The 13,243-nt window shown below is 42.5% G+C and overlaps 1 protein-coding gene across 1 annotated transcript in view; it reads left to right on the forward strand.

The window, feature by feature from the left end:
- The first annotated feature begins 370 nt into the window (after positions 1–370).
- Positions 371–13,243, forward strand: part of Ankfy1 (ankyrin repeat and FYVE domain containing 1) — a 71,715-nt gene continuing 58,842 nt past the window's right edge. Inside the window, exon 1 of the mRNA NM_001107018.2 lies at positions 371–403. Coding sequence (NP_001100488.2) covers positions 394–403 — 10 coding nt within the window. The 5' untranslated portion in view covers positions 371–393. The remainder of the gene's footprint in view (positions 404–13,243) is intronic.

Consider the following 13,243-nt stretch of genomic DNA (forward strand, 5'->3'; position numbering starts at 1 on the left):
AAGTTGTAGTCTTTCTTGTTTTGGCTATAAAGTTCTCAAAACCTTGGAGAAATGCTATCATTTAAGTTTTCTGACAGCATCTCACGTGGCTACAAAGTAACTTAAATCTGCAGTCCCTGCCTCAGAATAGTCCACGTTTGCTCTGCCCTGACGACCGACTGGAATAAGAGAGAAACCAGTCAGCAGTTGTCAAACCTTCCAAAACAATGAAGGTGGTGGGAGGGTGGAGGAGGTTCAGATCTCCTGCCCAGTACTGCTTCCCGCTCGACTTTCATATACCCCTTGTCTACTCCAGCTCCTCCCTTTGCCACGCCTCCACCCAGTTCTCGCGAGGCTTGATGACTTCGTTCCGCCAGCACTTCTCGCGAGGCTGTAGGCAGGGCCGGGCCCGACATGGCGGAAGGTAGGTTTTTTTGTGGGGCGGCGCGGGAAAATGCGGACCTGTAGGAGCGACACTGACGGGGCACAGAAGCCCCAGGAAGGGTTGTCCGGATGTGGTCGCACGGGGCGTCACGTGTCTCGCGAGCCTTACTGTATAGCGTTTTGGGGCTCCCCGGGCCTGGATTCTCAACACCGTTCCTATGGCAACGCCCCTCCCGTAGCCCCCCCCCCCCTTCAATCCCCTGGATCGGAGTAGGCTCAGAACAGGAAAGGGGTCCGGTGCTGGGAGCGAATGCTTTAGAAGAAGCTCGAGAAAGCTATAGAGCAGGCAGGCACCTGTGCCAGCGATGCTGGAACAGCGAGGGAAGTGCCCTTCTCCTTAGGAAATCGAAACTGCTGTCATGGCAGGTCCTGCATCCGGAAGGGTGCATCTCTTGCTTGCGGAAGAGCTTAGGACTCTGCCTTGGAAGAGGTCGGGAAGATCCGGGAATGCAACTGGACGACGGACTTCTTGGGCGTTCGCTCTAGTAGTCTCTAGGCTTTTTGGCCACCCCCAGCATGTGGGCACGCACGCCAAGATTCTCTGAGGTTTACAAAGGGGGCAAGAGGAGAGGTTTCCTCAATAGGGGAGTTGACCAAGGTCACTCTGCTTGAAAGAGGTGTGCTAAAGCCAGGCTTCGGTTCCTTTACCTCCTGCTTCTCTTTTTTAGGGTACTTTATGACACTGCAGGTAAAGACATCCGGTTTCTCAGGTGTAGCCTCCCTTGAGGAATAATGTTAGGTCTTTGCTTGTCAAAGCTTTACTGCACAAGTGGGGAAGAAAGCCCTGAGATGATGTAGTGAGCAGATAATGCTATTAGACCTGCCTTGTGTGCTTCTCCTGTGTACCCCATTGTTGGAGAAAAATGCTTCTTGTTGGACGTGATTGAGTGGCTGAAGATTACTTGATCGAGTCCTGGCGTGTGTGTGTGTGTGTGTGTGTGTGTGTGTGTGTGTGTGTGTGTGTGTGTGTGTGTTTTGTTTGTATTTTTTGGTAAACTTTGATTAAACCCATCATTTCTTGATCTGAGATTTGGGCAGTGTGACAGTTTGTGTAGTCTTTTCAGATTTGAGTTAGATTTAAAAGTAACACTAAGTAGGCCTGCCAGGCATGTTGTTTGCCCTTTATACTTTATAGCTAAGTGAACTGAGGCCAGAGTCATGGCTAGGACTGGATCCAGTTTTCATTTTTTTCTACCACGTTAAACACCTTGGAGGTGGAATTTCAGGTGAGCACTGTTCCAAAGAAGAAGAGAAAGCAAAGGGACTGAAGGGGTTGGGTGTGGTGATCCTCACATGCTTGTAGTTCATTCAGCACTTGGCAGGTTGGAAGCAAGATCGGGAATTTATTGTCATACACAGCCTACCTGGAGTGCATGAAACCCTGTCCAAAAAAGGAACTAGTTGATTTTGCAAACCACAGACTGTTGTGTACCTGTTGCTCAGCTTGAGGTTTGGGAGGAAGGTTCAGGAGGGCATAATGTGAGTTCCAGAGTAGTGTAGAGCCTTTAGGAAGGAATCTGAGTGTTGGGGAAGTACATGACCAGGTTTCAGGTCGTGGATGGAATAGTTTTTCATTCAGTAGTTTTATTGAGAACGTAACTGTGTTCGTGCTCAGGTTCCAATTGTAGGGAATTCATAAAGGCCAGGGTTGGTACACTGTTTACTTTTAGTTGTCTTGAGGTGATTAGAAACATCTATCTAACCAGTGGACTATACACCTTAACAACCAACCAAACATCCTTCCAGGATTAATCGGTTGGAGGGATGAGGTGATAGGGAGATGATAGTCTTAGTCTCTGACTAGTCTACCCTAGCTACACTCCAGTTTCTAAGTCCTGGTGAGGACTGTTGAAAATGATGTTATAAAGCTCAACTAGGAAAATTTGAGAAATGCACAGAAAAACAAAATTACTAAAGATATTTTGTTTCTTATGCTTCATGTGTTTTTGTTTGGTTCTGCTGCTTGTCAGAGCTGGCTGCTCTTCAGAGATATTCATAAACAAAAATAGCAAATTTATGTAAGATAAAAAACTTAAGATTATTTATCAATATACTCTAGAAACTTTCCTGCTAATTGGTTACTTGGTAGTGGTTCAGGTTTGGGAATTAGTACTCAAGAATAGTAAACAGAATCTAAGAAACCACATATTCAGTAAGTTATCTGACTTGTATAGAAAACCTTCTTTTTCCTATGCCTGCTCATGTGACTGAATACAGGTCTACTCTAAAAGCTTTTTTTTTTCTTTTTAATTTTTTTTACACAAGTTCTCACTTTTAGGCCTAGTGGGCCTGGAACTTGCTGGTAAATGGGGCTGGTTTAGAACTCACAGAGACACTGCCTACCAATGTCTCCTGAATTTGGGATTAACAAAAGGAGTGTGCTACCACCCCAGCCTCTAAAAGAGATTTTTTTTCTTTCCATTTTGTACACTATTTTGTACAATCTAATCTGTGCTTTCTTCAGACTCCATTGAACACTTTTAAGTTTCCATGAGGTCTTCCTGTGTTCACTTTTTCTCACGTGGTTTACTCATCCACAGCGTCTTAAGGTTTTCCCAGTCTCTTTAAAGCAAACCCGGTCTATGCCGGATGTGGTGACTCCCATACTTGGAAGATAAAAACAGTAGAATAAACGGTTCAAGGACGTCCTCAACTACGTGGCAGGTTCAAGGCCACCCAGGGGTACATGAAACATTGTCTCAAAAAATAAAAATCATGGCCAGGTCAGTGGCACAGTGGCTGCAGGTTTGCTACCAAGCCTGACCACCTGCATTGGTCACAGAGAAAGTGGAAACGGACTCCACAGATGGTCACAATAGTGCCACTTCCAGTGCTCAACAGTCATGGAACAGTCCCCTCCAGAGAAATGAGTAAATGTAATAAAGCCTTAAACTCCAAGTTAGATTTTACCTCTCCTATTCTTTCAAGTATTCTTTTAAAAATTTATATTTATTTTTATCTTACATGTATGGATGTTTTGCTTGCAAGGATGTTTTATGCATCGCATGTGTGCCTGATGCCTGAGGAGGCCAGACGTGCTGGACTTATAAATGGTTTTAAGCCACCAGGACCTCTGGAAGTGTTCTTAACTGCTGAGCCATCTCTCCAGCCCCACCTCTCCTGTTCTTAGAATATCAGTTGAGGAATTGCCTCTATCATATTGACTTGTAGGCAAGTCATTCATTCATATTCTTGATTTATGATTGATTTGGGAGGGGTCAGACAACTGTGATTGTGCCACATCTGGGCATTTAGTCATTGATTGTATTAGACAGCAGTCTGAAAAAGCTGTGGGGTAAGCCAGTAAGCTCCTCCATGGCCCCTCCCAGTTCCTCCCTCCAGGTGCCTGCTATGACTTCCCTCAGTAAACATTGATGGGAGATATGGAAGCCAAACTTTCTTCCCAAGTTGCTTTTGGTCATGTTGTTTTATCGAAGCAATTAGAAAGTAAACCAAGACATCATGTAAAGTGGTGGATTCAACTTTATTACTCTGAAAAAGAAGTTTGCTAGGAGTGCCCTAACCAACCTGGTACTTGGTTGTGGGATATTGTCTCTCTTTGTGATTCATTACTTGAAGTCATGATCTTCCTGCCTTAATAGATCTGCAAACCATACCTGGCTTCCTTAAACTACTGTCTTAGGTGCTGTTCTTTTGCTGTGAAGAGTCAGCATGGGGGCTGGAGAGATGGCTCAGCGGTTAAGAGCACTGGCTGCTCTTCCAGAGGTCCTGGGTTCAATTCCCAGCAACCACATGGCAGCTCACAACTGTCTGTAACAACCCTCATACAGATACACATGCAGGGAAAATGCACGTAAAATAAAAATAAAATCTAAAAAAAAGAAAAAAGAGTCAACATGACCAAAGCATTTAATTGTTGTGGGTTGAAATTGCTCATCGATTCAGAGGCTTGGTTGGTTACCATCATGGGGAGAGCATGGTGGCATGCAGGCAAGTGCTGGAGCTGAGAACACTACATCCTGATCCACAGGCAGAGAGAGAGAGAGAGAGAGAGAGAGAGAGAGAGAGAGAGAGAGAGAGCGAGCGTGCGAGCGTTCGAGCGTGCGAGCGTGAACATGCATGAGCACGTGTGTGTCAATCCCAGTGACACTTCCTCCAATAAAGCCACACTTCCTAGTTCTTGTAACCCTTTCAAACAGTTCCACTCTCTGATAACCAAGCATTCAAATATATGAGCTATAGGGCCATTTTTTAAAAATGATTTTGTTATATTTTTTAAAAAGTTATTTAAATTGGTGTTCTGCCTCTATGTATGGGTATTTGAGGGTGTCAGATGCCCTGTAACTGGAACTGCATACAGTCATGAACTGCCATGCATGTGCTAGAATTTGAGCCTGGGTCCTCTGGAAGAGCAGCCAGTGCTTTTAACCTCTGAGCCATCTATCTCTCCAGCTCCTATATGGCCATTCTTAATTCAAACGACTACTACTTTTTTCTAGCACATTTAAGACTTAAATCAAGTCCAATTTTTAAAAGATTTTATTTATGTAATTTGTGTATGTGAGTACTCTGTTTGCATGTGTGCCTGCCTGACAGAAGTGGACATCAGATCCCATTACAGATAGTATTAAGCCAGCCATTGTGTGGTTGATGGAAATTGAACTCAGGAAGAACAGCCAAAGCTCTTAACCACTGAGCCATCTCTCCTGTTCCAATAAAGAATAGTTTTGGAGTTGCAGATAAAGAGTGCTCACCTTGGGTCTATTCCCAGCACATCAAAAAAATTTTTTTGAGATTATAATATGATTGCAATATTTCTCCCCTTTCCTCCCCCCAAACCCTCTCTCATACTCCTCTCTACTCTTCCTTCAAATACGTTACCTATTTTTTTCACTGTTATTGCATGCATGTGTGTGTGTTTGTGTGCACACAGATATATATTCCTAAGTATGACCTGTTCAGTTTGTATAATGTCACTTGTATGTGGATTTTCTGTGTTGACTATTGGGCACTGGATAACCGATTGGTGTGCTTTTCCCTGGAGAAGACCATCTCTCAGTTGTCTGTAGTTTTTTGTGTGGGCTAAGGCCTTGTGGGCTTCTCCCAGTTTGCTGTGGCAGGTCTATTGATGTGGTCCTTGTTCAGCTCACATTTGAGTGTGATTATTACTAGGCGCACAATCTCTCATCAAACTTACTTATCCTCTGGTTCTTACAGTCTTTCTGCTTTCCTCTTCCAGAATATTCCCTGAGCCTTAAATTTAGATGCAGGGTGTTTTATAGATGTATCCGTTAGGATTGGGCTTCACAACTCTGCATTTTGATTGGTTTTGATTTTCTTTAGTCCCCATTTATTGCAAAGAAAAGTTTCCTTGGTGAGGGGTGAAAACTATATTTATTTGTGGGTATAAAAACAAGTGTTTATAAATTCATAAGGGTTATGCAGGTTTAGTAAGTTAGTGGTTATTGATTCTCCTGCAGTAACCATGCCTTCACTAGTTCTGAGTAGTTAGCTAGGTTCCGGGAGTAGGCCTGGTTCCCCTCTTACTGAGTAGTCTCAGATCCAGTTAGAGAGCTGGGTACTGCCACAGTGTCTGTGCCACTACCGCATGCCCTGCTGCATCCACTGCTACATGCACCGCTGCATTCTGTCTTGCCATGATGGTTGCTGATGTGATTTATAAATGTCATAGAGGGAAGACCTTTTTGTTTGTTTTGTTTTTGAGACAGGGCTTTTCTTTGTTGCCTTGCCCTCTCTGGAACTCTCTATAGATCAGGCTGGCTTCAAACTCAGAGATCCACCTGCCTCTGCCTTCCTAGTGCTGGGATTAAAGGTGTGTACCACCACTGCCTGTGAGAATTTTTTTCTTTTTATGTCTAGTATTTTGCCTGCTTGTGTCTCTTTACCATGTGCATGTCTGGTGCCCAAGAAGGTAGGAAGAGAAAATTAGATCTCCTGCATCTGGAGTTACAGATATTTGTGAGCCATCGTGTGGGTGCTGATTCGAATGGATTCTCTGTAAGACTAGCCAATGCTCTTAGTCATTGAGTCACTGCTCCAGACCCCACAAAGTGACATTTAAAAAACAAACAAACAAAAAACCCAAAAAAGATAAATGGTTTGTTATATAGTTGATTGTAGACTTTTACTAATTTAGTAGAATAGATGAGAAAAATATTTCTTGGGATAATTGAATAAGGTGTAGACATTCCTTACACTGGCCATTCACTGGTCAGTACCATAGCCTCTAGCCAATACAGCTACTTGAACTTAAAATTGAGTGCTATTAAACACTTAGTTCCCAGCCTCATTAGTCTCATTTCAAGTACTCAGCAGCAATGAGGCTAGTAGTGGCTTTTTGACAGTAGAACATTGTGCCACAAAGTTCTCTTGGAGAGCATTGTTCCAGAAAGTGCTTTGTTAGTATAGGCTGGTAAAATGGGAGCACAGAAACTCTCCAGGTTTGAAATTCATCTTCACTCATTGAACAGTTCACAGGCCGTTGCTAATTCATTTAGTCTGTTGATGTTTGGGGCGTTATCTCTTCCATACCATCTTTCCTTATCTCTGTCTTTTTCTTTCACTGTGCCATGAGCTATGCCTGCTAATTTTATTTTCGTGTATGTCTTCATTTGTGACCTTTGTCCGTGCTTGTCTTTAACTCAAATGATCCTTCCAGGTTACCTCCAGAGTACCCTGGATTATATAGGTAGGTTGTTTTGGGAAATTTTCTTTTCACAAAGAGCAAAGATTAGCAACTTACTAGTGAGTAATTATGTCAAGAGTAGAGCTAATGAATCATGCTGAGACAGGCTTTAGTTATAGCCAAAGGGATTTGCTGAAGGTGATTTTAGATATCGCCAAACAACAGGAGAAACTGCTGTCTTTAGACTTTGCTGAGTCTGTGTAGATGTAGTGTCAAGCTCCACCTAGTAGGCACTGTAGGGAAGAAGGTGAGATTAATGTGGAGTTGGGGATGGAACCTGGAGTCAGTGGTTTAAAAGAGAGTAGCCACAGCTGAAGTTTATTCCCAGAGAACTCTGAAGTCTAAGAAGCATCAACAAAAACTTGTTAAAGTAAAAGGCAAAAAGTGCTTAAGGGTTTCTTTGAAAATTCAGAATAGGAAGAAAATTTTTTCTAGAGAAGTAATGGGAAATGTGTTGTGAGTAGTGTTTAAGCCAGTCTTTGAAAAATGGTGTCTTTTAAAATGTAGGGCTGTGAGAATGGGGAAAGATCAATGTTTTCAGTGGAAGGAGTATCAGGATTCATGAAGTTGGAAAGGTATGTCAAGGGTCCGCTTATGAAGGGCATTGGCCTTTAAGCATTGGAAGCTGTGTCCTACAGACCAGAGAGTAACATAGTTGACAAGGGAGTGATCAACATTGTCTAATAAATGTTGGGAAGTAACTGCAATGCAGGACATAGATTTGGGAAGCCAGAGAGCAGGCTGTAACAACCAGTGAGTCATTTGGTTAGGGACATTGGAACCTCTGAGAATGATGTGAGAGAGTTTATGGAAGGAATAAAAGGACTTTAGAAACCTGCTTGAATGTTGAAAAGATGTCTAGAGGATTCTGGATGTCTCTGATGATGACTAGGCTGCTAACAGGGAATCAGATTTAAAAACAAATATCTTTAACTTTTAGAGGCAGAAACATTTGTTAAGGTCACAGTTTCAGAGGATTCTGTTTATGTCCCCTTGGCCCCATGAACTTCAGCAGAATGGCACAGGAATGTGTAGTAGAAAAGAGTTGTTCACTTTGTGGTTTGCCAGGAAGCAGAGAAAAAGAAGGAAGTGGTCATACTCCCAAGCACTTGCTCCAGTGACTTCCTTCCTTCATCTAAGTTCTGCCTCCTAAAGTTTCCACATTCTCTTCAAATGTGCCACCATCTAGAGACCAAGCTGAGAACAAATATTTGGATATCACTTGGGGAACTGTCTTCATTTTTATTTACTTTTTTATTGCTGTGAAGATACCATAGCCAGGACAATTTATAGAGGAGTTTTTTGGGGGCTTACAGTTCCAGAAGGCCAGACACCATGACCATCATGGCAGGAAGCATGATAGCAGGAAGGCAGGTATGGCACTGGAATAGTAGCTAAGAGTTCACATCTCCATCACATACAAACTGGAGGCAGATAGCTGACAGGGAATGGTGCTTTCTTTTGAAACTTCAAAGACACCCCCTCTCAGCCCCTCCCGCCCCCCCACAAGACCAAACAGTTCCACCAACTGGGGATCAAGCTAGATATATGAGCCAGTAAGGAGCATTTTTATTAGGACCACCACAAGGACATACTTTGCTGCTCCTAGTAAATCACGAGGTGATTATATCTAGCAGGAACTGTCTCTAGGTTGCAGCAGTTTCAGGGAAAAGAGCTGGTTAGGTAGTAATCATTGAGTAATCTATGAAACTAACTATATCAGTGCTTTTGAAATTTTTAAAAATATGTGACATGCCACAGACTAAACAGTTACCTGGAATTCAGGAAGAGGTAATTCATCATAATCAGTACAAACTCATGTTAGGGATGAGAAAATGAGTAAGATTGAAGCTTTTGTTTTGGCTTGGTTTTAGTTTAGTTTTTGAGTCAGGATTTTACTGTGTAGCTCTAGCTGGCCTAGAACTCAGAGATCCACCTGCTTTCGCCTCACAAGTGCTGGGATTCAAGGTGTGCATCACCACACCTACCTTTAAAGTTTCATTTTTTAATGTGACTTCCAGAAGAGAATGTGTGTGCCCAGTTGTCAACTTGATGAGATCTAGAATCACCTGGGAGATGGGCCTCTGGGAAGTTAATTGAAATGAGAAAACCTGCCTCCTGTGTGGGTGGCACCATTCACTGAACTGGGGTCCTGAGTTGTTTCAGAAGGAGAAAGTGAGGTGAGCACAGGCATTTATTGCTTTCTGCTTCTTCACTGTGGATGTGGAGGAACCATCTGCCTCATTGTCCTGCTGCTGTGACTTCTGCACTCTAATGGATGGTGGTGACCTCACACTGTGAGCCAAAATAAAGTCTTTCTCATTTAGTTGCTTTTGTAAAGAATTTTTCTCTTCGTAATAAGGACAGTGGCAGGACACTGGGGAAGGCAGCGTTTCAGCCAGACTGCTGTACTGTGGTGTTCTTTCTTGCACTGATCGAGACTGAGTCAGTAGCCAGGAATCATCCAGAGGCCCAGCCTTCGGCCATCAGTCACTGCATCCTGTGGTTCCTGTAAGCTCGTACAAAGGCCTCAACATTAGGCTCAGGGGAAGCTTTGAAAAGCGCAGACTGATGCCTTATCCACCTTTTATTGAATCAGATTTTAAGCAGATACTCCAGTCTATGTTTGTTATGCTCTAACTTAAAATTTTTTTCTTGAAATTTTATTTATTCCTGTCTCATGTGTATGAGGGTCTTGCCTGAATGTATGTCTGTGTGCTAGTGCTTGTGGAGGCCAGAAGATTGGATTCCTTGGGACTGGAGTTTAACTCAGTAGTAACTCTGATCTGTGACTGGAATGAGAGAATTTTTTTAAAGCAAGCTTGAGAGTTTCTAGAATTTGTCAAATCATCCAAGGCTTGAATCTGCAGTGGACCTGTAAGGTTCCCTGAGTGTTGGGATGCTGAGCGTGAGGCACAGTGCCTGGCCTACTACGTTATCTTTTTAAGGGTGTAAACCTAGAGTATTAAATATCTATTAATACCTGTCTTAATTAGGGTTACTATTGCTGTTTATAAAACATCACGACGAAAAAGCAACTTGGGGAGGAAAGGGCTTATTTCAGTCACCTTCCATGTAACAATCTGTTATTAAAAGCAGTGAGGATAATAACTTAAGCAGCTCAGAAACCTAGAGGCAGGAGCTGATGTAGAGGCGCTGGAAGAGTTCTATTTCTTACCTTGCTCCTATTGGCTTGCTCAGCCTGTTTTTTCTTACAGCACCCATGACCACCAGACCAGGGATGACACCTCCCACATCAACCACTAATTAAAATGCCTTACAGGCTTGCAAATAGCCTGTTTTTATGGAGGCATTGAAGTTCCCTCCTTTCAGATGACTATAGTTTGTGTCAAGTTGACAGAAAACTAGTCAGCATAGTACCACTGTATATTTACTAATAGTTGGACTTTTTTTGATGAAAGTGCAAGTTGCAGATGACAGGGATGCTGGGACCCTGAATTTCCTCTGTACTGTCCTTCCACAAGAATTGTAGTCTTATGTCTACTGCTTCCCTTCCCTTCCCTTCCCTTCCCTTCCCTTCCCTTCCCTTCCCTTCCCTTCCCTTCCCTTCCCTTCCCTTCCCTTCCCTTCCCCCTTCCCTTTTCTTTTCTTTTCTTTTCTTTTCTTTTCTTTTCTTTTCTTTTCTTTTCTTTTAAGACAGGGTTTCATTATATAGCTCTGACTCTCCTGGAATAAACTATGTACACCAGACTAGCCTCAAGTCACAGAGCTCTAACTGCCTCTGCCTCACTCAAGGTTTAAAGGCACTTGCCATTGTGCCTGGCTTGGTAGTCTATTTCTTGATTTCTAGTGTCATGTGTTGGCTGGCATTTCTTTGTGTAGTACTGTCAGTACAGTCTTCATAGCCTTTTGCCTGTGTGTGTCAAATCTCCCTCTGCTTTGTGTGTTTGTGCTTGGATTTAAATTTTTCTTTTTGAAAGTTAGAGCTAGAATTTATTCAAAGTTCACAATTTTATTAGAGTTTAAAAGGAAAGGTCAAGACATGCAAGTTGTAAACCTCAAAGCTTCCTGAAGAATAGGATGGAGAAGAGAAAGGAAAAACACTCTTGTGGTTTGAGTTAAGCCTGCATAGCAGGGAGAGGAGCTGTAGAAAATAATAAAGAAGCCAAAAGTACCAAAACCAAACAACAGCAAATAACATAAGTTCTGGTCAGCATCTAAAAGAGAGAGTCAGTAAAAACAAACAAACAAAACCCCAAAACCCCAAAACCCAACGAGTTGCATCTTTGTGGCTCAGAACTCAGAAAGACAGGCAGATCCAGCCCAATGTTATGGCAACTCCTAGGAACTGCCCTTTGCTTCTTTGGTAAGGCACCTGTAATCTGCCTCAGAGCTGCATCCTCAGTTCACCTCATATCTGAGAAACTCTTCATTTTGTGGTGGTGGATGGGTTACAACACTCACAGGTCCCAGGGTTATGCTGCAGATCTCCTAGAGGTGGGGGTATTTTTCATCCCACCAGAGTGTCATGTAGTTTTACTTGTTTAGTTTTAAGATTTCTAAAGTACCTCTGTACTGTTTGAGTGTTTAAGGACCATGCTGTATAGGTCCTAGAACTATAGAGAAGACAAGTAAGACAGTTCCTGCACCAAAACATATTGAGGGAACCAAAATGCCAAATTAGGAAATTAGTATTTAAATATTAGTTTGGGTGTGTGGGTAAGTACATGCTGTAGAATTCAGAAGCCAGTTTGCAGGAGTTGGGCTTTTCACCTGGTGGGCTCTGGGAATCAAACTCAGACAGACTTGCATAGACACTGCCTTTACCTACCCCCACAGAAGCCATTATGCTACACCGGAAATGTATACTTTGTTGGCAGTGAGGAACAACTAGGGTAGTATTGGTTGTCTAAGATTTGTTTTGGAGGGGCTGGGGATTTAGCTCAGTGGTAGAGCGCTTGCCTAGCAAGTGCAAGGCCCTGGGTTGGGTCCCCAGCTCCGAAAAAAAGAAAAGGAGAAAAAAAAAAAGATTTGTTTTGGAAATATCAACAGTATGTATCGAATAAAGTAGGATATAGGAAGACTAAGAAGTGTAACTGGTTACTTCAAGGATATGTACATTAGAGTTCAGATTACCAAGAAACCTCCATTCTAGAGGAAGATGCTGACGGTTTTAGCTTTATTGAAGTTATTTGATGAATCAGAGTTTATTGTTTTATTTAGCTGTTAGTCGACAGATATTTGCAGTCATGTTACCTCCATCATAATCCTGATGAGAGATTTCTTACCCTAAAAGTGTTACCTTGATTTTCTTTGAAATCATCCCATGCACATGGCATCTGGCACTCTTTCTGTCCTTGTCCTTTGTCCACTCTTGTGCTTTATGTGGAATCATACAGTATGCAGTTTGTCTGATTGTTCTTTCACTTTACACAGTGCTGCTGAGGTATATCTATGCTACTGCATTATTCCTTTTTATTAACAACTAGTATGCCACTGTGTGTATTTCTAACAGTTGTAACTATTTACCAGCTGGATAGCTGAATTTGTGCAGGTTTTGTGAATAAGACTTCATTGAATGTTCAGGTACAGGTCTTCATGTGAGCATGTCTCACCTTTTAACAAGCTTGTTGGAAAATGACATCAGCCATATCTGGGGAACCTGAGTTGAGGTATACAGGAGAGTGAGAAAGACACTGACGGATCTGAGTGTATACTGGCTGAGCTCTTGCTTTCCAAGTGGCCTGAGGCAAGTCAGCTAGCTTGTATGAAACTGTTTTTGCTCACCTGATTGATAGGAACAGTGCTATCCAGTACTAAGTTGTTGCTATGATTAAATGACTTGACTTGGAAAAGTGCCTGGCACAAGGCCAGCGCAGGTTAGGTCTGTCCTGAATGTTAAGTATTACCCTTCCTTCCACCCTTCCTCTTGAGGTTGGTCACACAAATATTGCTACCTAGTCTCTGTTCAACTCCTTAAAGTGATATTTCTTCTGTCAAACTGATTTTATACAGTGGCTGCGTCCCCATATTCCCACGCACAGCATAAGAAGCAACTCTTTTCTGTGCCAGTACTTTTAATTTTTGTGTTTGTTTGTTTCGCCGCCTTTTTTTTAGCCTTCATTTGTTTACCAAATATTGTTCTTTGAAGTATGTTAAACCCCCCTATTTATTGGGTTGTCTTACTGAGCC

The sequence above is a fragment of the Rattus norvegicus genome, chromosome 10 (assembly GCF_036323735.1).
Source record: "Rattus norvegicus strain BN/NHsdMcwi chromosome 10, GRCr8, whole genome shotgun sequence".
Classification (NCBI taxonomy): domain Eukaryota; kingdom Metazoa; phylum Chordata; class Mammalia; order Rodentia; family Muridae; genus Rattus; species Rattus norvegicus.